This window comes from Budorcas taxicolor, chromosome 11 (genome assembly GCF_023091745.1).
Source record: "Budorcas taxicolor isolate Tak-1 chromosome 11, Takin1.1, whole genome shotgun sequence".
Lineage (NCBI taxonomy): Eukaryota > Metazoa > Chordata > Mammalia > Artiodactyla > Bovidae > Budorcas > Budorcas taxicolor.
The window spans coordinates 34143361-34149360 of NC_068920.1; the positions used below are offsets into that span (position 1 = coordinate 34143361).

Genomic DNA, 6000 nt, shown 5'->3' on the forward strand with positions numbered 1-6000 from the left:
CAGAATGGGAAAGACTAGAGATCTCGTCAAAAAAGTAGAGATACCAAGGGAACATTTCATGCAAAGATGGGCTCGATAAAGGACACAAATGGTATGGACCTAACAGAAGCAGAAGATATTAAGAAGAGGTGGCAAGAATACACGAAAGAACTGTACCAAAAAGATCTTCATGACCCAGATAATCATGATGATGTGATCACTAATCTAGAGCCACTCATCTTGGAATGTGAAGTCAAGTGGGCCTTAGAAAGCATCACTACAAACAAAGCTAATGGAGGTGATGGAATTCCAGTTGAGCTGTTTCAAATCCTGAAAGATGATTCTGTGAAAGTGTTGCACTTAATATGCCAGCAAATTTAGAAAACTCAGCAGTGGCCACAGGACTGGAAAAGGTCAGTTTTCATTCCAATCCAAAAGAAAGGCAATGCCAAAGAATGCTCAAACTACTGCACAGTTGTACTCATCTCACATGCTAGTAAAGTAATGCTCAAATTCGCCAAGCCAGGCTTCAGCAATACGTGAACCATGAACTCCCTGATGTTCAAGCTGGTTTTAGAAAAGGCAGAGGAACCAGAGATCAAATTGCCAACATCCGCTGGATCATGGAAAAAGCAATGGAGTTCCAGAAAAACATCTATTTCTGCTTTATTGACTATGCCAAAGCCTTTTACTCTGTGGATCACAATCAACTGTAGAAAATTCTGAAAGAGATGGGAATACCAGACCACTTAACCTGCCTCTTGAGAAATCTGTATGCAGGTCAGGAAACAACAGTTAGAACTGGACATGGAACAACAGACTGGTTCCAAATATGAAAAGGAGTACGTCAAGGCTGTATATTGTCACCCTGCTTATTTAACTTATATGCAGAGTACCTCATGAGAAATGCTGGACTGGAAGAAACACAAGCTGGAATCAAGATTGCTGGGAGAAATATCAATAACCTCAGATATGCAGATGACACCACCCTTATGGCAGAAAGTGAAGAGGAGCTAAAAAGCCTCTTGATGAAAGTGAAAGAGGAGAGTGAAAAAGTTGGCTTAAAGCTCAACATTCAGAAAACGAAGATCATGGCATCTGGTCCCATCACTTCATGGCAAATAGATAGGGAAACAGTGGAAACAATGGCTGACTTTATTTTTCTGGGCTCCAAAATCACTGCAGATGGTGACTGCAGCCATGAAATTAAAAGACACTTACTTCTTGGAAGGAAAGTTATGACCAACCTAGACAGCATATTAAAAAGCAGAGACGTTACTTTGTCAACAAAGGTCCGTCTAGTCAAGGCTATGATTTTTCCAGTGGTCATGTATGAATGTGAGAGTTGGACTATAAAGAAAGCTGAGAGTTCAAGAATTGATGCTTTTGAACTGTGGTGTTGGAGAAGACTCTTTAGAGTCCCTTGGACTACAAGGAGATCCAACCAGTCCCTTCTAAAGGAGATCAGTCCTGGGTGTTCATTGGAAGGACTGATGTTGAAGCTGAAACTCCAGTACTTTGGCCACTTCAAAGAGCTGACTCATTTGAAAAGACCCTGATGCTGGAAAAGATTGAGGGCAGGAGGAGAAACGTATGACAGAGAATGAGATGGTTGGATGGTATCACCGACTGATGGACATGGGTTTGGGTATACTCTGGGAGTTGGTTATGGACAGGGAGGCCTGGCCTGCTGCGGTTCATGAGGTTGCAAAGAGTCGGACACAGTTGAGCAACTGAACTGAACTGAACCCTTAGAAAATGAGAAGGTTAGAAAAAATAACATTCTCATACAGACAGCTTATAGAAAAAGAACATGACCTCAGACTTTGAATACAGGCCTTCACTTAGATGACAGCAGAGAGGACTGTTCTCTGGGTCAGACTAGGTCCACTTACTATTTAGGAATTCTCTAACACCTTCTTGTCACATGACAAAGTTTGAAAAGAGCAAGTCACACAACAATCTCCCCAAATCTGTTCACTTTATCTTTACTATTGTCTCTGTCACCACCACTGTAAGTGAAGCCACAGGATACCTGCCCTGTAGAATTCTGCCATGTTCTTAAATGGTGTCCTCTACTCCACTTGTGAACCTCTGGAGTCCAGTCTCCACGTGGTAGCTAGATTATTTTTTAAAATAAACACACTGACTCTCCTTATAATCTCTCAGTAATTTCACATATCTCTATAAATAAAAGTCAAAGTTTGGGTCATGGGGGCTTTCCTAGTGGCTCAGTGGTGAAGAATTTGCCTGCCAAATCAGGAGACATGGGTTCAATCCCTGAATCAGGGAGGACCCCACGTGTTGTGGAGCAATGAAGCCCGTGCGCCACAACTATTGAGCCTGTGCTCCACAGCCCAGGAGCTGCATCTACTGAAACCCGTGTACCCTAGAGCCTGCACTCGGCAACAGGAAAACCCACCACAATGAGCAGCCTGTGCACCACAGCTAGAGAAAAGCGTGCTCAGCAACAAAGACCCAGCAGAGCCAAAGATTTTAAAAGTTCTCATCACAGCCACCGGAGCCTAATATGATTTGGCTCCTACTTTCCTCTCCAATCTCATCTTATTTCACTGTCCAACCAGCTTGCTCTGCTTCAGCCGCTCTAATCTTCATTCTGCCCCTTAAACACAGCAAACATCTTCTCACATTTCGGTCTCTCCTCTGCTCTGTCTCCCTGGGACACTTGTCCCTAAGATCCTTCACGAGTCTGGCTTCTCATCGTTTACATCTCAGTTGACTGTCACTGTCCCAGGGAGAGCTTCCTAGACGCTTGAACTGAAGTCAGGTGAATGCAGGTCTCTCTGCTCTACAACCCTGAAGTATTCTTTCAGCACATTTATTGCTCTCTGAAATGATTTTCCCTGCTAAGTGTTTATTGAGTTGTTGTCTTCCTCTCCCGCCATTAGGTAAGCTCATGACTGCAGGGGACTTTCCTAAGTTACTGAAATAGAATTCTCTGAGCCAAGAACAGAACCCAGTATATAATAGTTGCTCAGAAAAAGACATTTGAATTCAAAATGAACAAACCCAGTGTTCTGGAAATGGGTCTTTGTGTGACTCCTGGAAGGCAAGAAAGAGCTCAGCTCCAAAACTCTTTTTTTTTTTCTGTAGGCATATGATATCCTTTCCATTTCCTGTGGGGAATTCAGGCAAATTTCCTTTTGCTCCTCCTACTAATTGGAAGAAACATTCACAAGAGAGGAAAAGGTGATTTTAAGATTCAGGGAAATGTTCATTAAGTTTCATCTCATCCAGTTGATCTGTTATAGTGCTGAGGGTTTGTGCAAACTTTTTTCTCTAATGGGGATTTTTTTCTAATGGTCATAGCATAGTTTGAGGAAAGAATAGGGAAGAACCAGAAAGAAGAGGACACCAAACATGACTAATTAAGGAAATTAAATGGCATTATTAGTGAACCTACGAGGTTTGGGGCCAATATCTGATAAGCCAATGAGTTCCCTTGACATGCTTCTTGACTTTCAACCCAGTAGGATGGAAACAACCTCACATTCTCAGGACCCTTCTCAGGGTTTATGGTTTGCCATATGAAAATGCTGATATTTGACTACTTGTAACTTACAAAAACAGAATTTCCTGTAATTTATCCTCTACTAGCTGAATCCCTTTGCATGTTCTTAGTCCAGAGAATGGGGAGAGAGAGGAGAAACTAATCATGTAGAAAGATTCAAAATAGATTTATAAAGAACACTAACCTGTATCAGGTTTTCAAAAGATGCCATAAATTCTTTAAGGCACTTAAGAACATCCTATGGATGCTCCTTATCTACAGAGTCATTCCAAGTAGTTAAAGATCCCTGGTTTAGCTCCAGGATGCTTTACCCAGGAGAAAGAGAGAAAATTAATGCCAACTTCTGTCAGAGAAGCTCCAGGGCAGGGATATAGGCGTTTTAAACATTGTGGTTCAGGAAGATAGGAAAAGATATAGTGAGGGATGTCCTTTGCTACATTCTCACATATTAGGAAGAGACAGCAACATCATAGACTCTGTTAAGGACATACATAGTATCTTCCTAGAAAAAAGAAAGTGAAAGTGAAGTCGCTCAGTCCTGTCCAACTCTTTGCGACCCCATGGACTGTAGCCTACCAGGCTCCTCTGTCTGTGGGATTCTCCAGGCAAGAGTACTGGAGTGGGTTGCCGTTTCCTTCTCCAGGAGATCTTCCCAACCCAGGGATCGAACCCGGGTCTCCCGCATTGCAGGCAGAGCTTTACCATCTGAGCCACCAGGGACCATTCTAATTCCACGAGAGTCCCTGTAAATTTTCAGAGAAACTTTTCTTTTTTCTGATATGTGTGTTGAGTGTGTGCTCTTTCGTGTCCAACTCTTTGTGATACCATGGACTGTAGCTCACCAGGGTCCTCTGTCCATGGAATTCTCCAGGCAAGAATACTGGAGTGGATTGCCATTTCCTCCTCCAGGGGATCTTTGCAACTCAACATAATAAAGGCAGTTATTCTGACTTTCTTACTTGTAAATCCTCTTAAGATCCTTAGAGGAATGGGTTGTAAGACTAGAGAGGTTTTATTGGAGGAGAATTGAGAAGCCTTATCCCATGTATATGGAGTTACCTTAAGCAGCACTCAGAAGGCAGGCATCCAAGGCCCTTTTCTTGTGAAAGGAATGAAGGCTCCATGTGCTAAGGACTGGTGATGACTGAAGAGAATGTCACAGTTTTTAAGAGATGTAGTCTGGACACAGAGACAATTGTAACTCCCTTTCTTCTCCCACCCATAATAGCTCACCCTCCCCTCAAAGGTGTGCACTTACATTGGGTTTCCCTGGCCCAAGAGAAGGGAGGGCTTAGCACCATCAGTAGCACTGCCAAAGCTGCCATCCAGTGAACCACAGACCATCATACAGGAGAACAGAGTGTCAGGGAGCAGCTGAGAGTCACCCAGGGAGGACTAGGACCCTCTTCAACCCACGTGGCCAAACAATGCTAACCAATGAACTCTTTCTTCCTGGGCTGGATGATCTCAGTGTTAGAAAAACCAATCAGCATCAGAGATGGAAAGCATCATCATTTGCTGGTCAGAGATTCAGGAGGAAGGTCCTCTTCTGAAACTTAGAATTTTCTCCATTAAAAAGATTATTTTAACTTAGTACTTTAAAGGTTTGATCTGTTGTATCTGAGATATCTTAATTGGGCCCCTCTTGTGCGCCAGTTCTGTGCTGGCCACTGACGTGTCACTCGTTTGAGCCTTTTAGGAAATCTTTCCTCTTACTTGCAATACTTTGACAAATGTAGGTGTGAGTGTATGAGGAACTGAGGAAGTGGAGAGAAAATTGTTGCATTTTAAGAGTCCTATGATCTCATCCTTTTTGCATCATAATTTAGTGTTGTAGATTTGGGGAAATTACTGAACTTGTTGAAAATAAAGCACTTTGATTTTTCAAGTATTTCAATTCTGAAAAATGCTGTGATTCTCTGGACAACTGAAAGAACAGTGTCCCTGGTAACAGAATTATAACTGTTGTATGGAGAGTATAGACTGTACCTTCTTACAGATAAGATTGTCTCCAATAAACTGCAGGAAATTAAATATTAGTCAATAATTCAATGCAAATGAAAATGTCTTCAGGTTTGTCCCTGATATTATGATTGACTTTAATGGCACCTCCAGAAAACACAGAGATAAACGGGGACTTATATCATGTGACCTATGTGGAATGGAGGGTCTTAAAGGTATTTTTTATAGCATGTTATCTAACAAGGTAATAAAACCAACTGCCCACATCATAGTATGCAGGAGACTGAGAGATGGATAAAGGACTTCAAGTCAGCTGTTGGCATGATAACTCAGCTTTAAAATGTAATATCTTACCTTAAAAAAGTGTTGAGTTCCTTATTCCTGTTTCCCATTAGGATTTCCTCATTTTACTGGGGATATGTCCCTGATTTGTCAACTTCTCTTACTTTATCCTAAGAAAAGAAGACTGCTAATGAATACATTACAGAGTGTTTAGAAAAGAGAACACTATGGGAAAACTATGAATT

General features: G+C 41.9%; 1 protein-coding gene across 1 annotated transcript in view; it reads right to left on the reverse strand.

Moving 5' to 3' along the window:
- Nucleotides 1–5633, reverse strand: part of LOC128055605 (DLA class II histocompatibility antigen, DR-1 beta chain-like) — a 36500-nt gene extending 30867 nt beyond the window's left edge. Inside the window, exons 1-2 of the mRNA XM_052648199.1 lie at nt 5616–5633; nt 4770–4839 (exon numbers count right to left, since the gene is read on the reverse strand). Coding sequence (XP_052504159.1) covers nt 4770–4836 — 67 coding nt within the window. The 5' untranslated portion in view covers nt 4837–4839; nt 5616–5633. The remainder of the gene's footprint in view (nt 1–4769; nt 4840–5615) is intronic.
- Nucleotides 5634–6000: the final 367 nt, after the last annotated feature.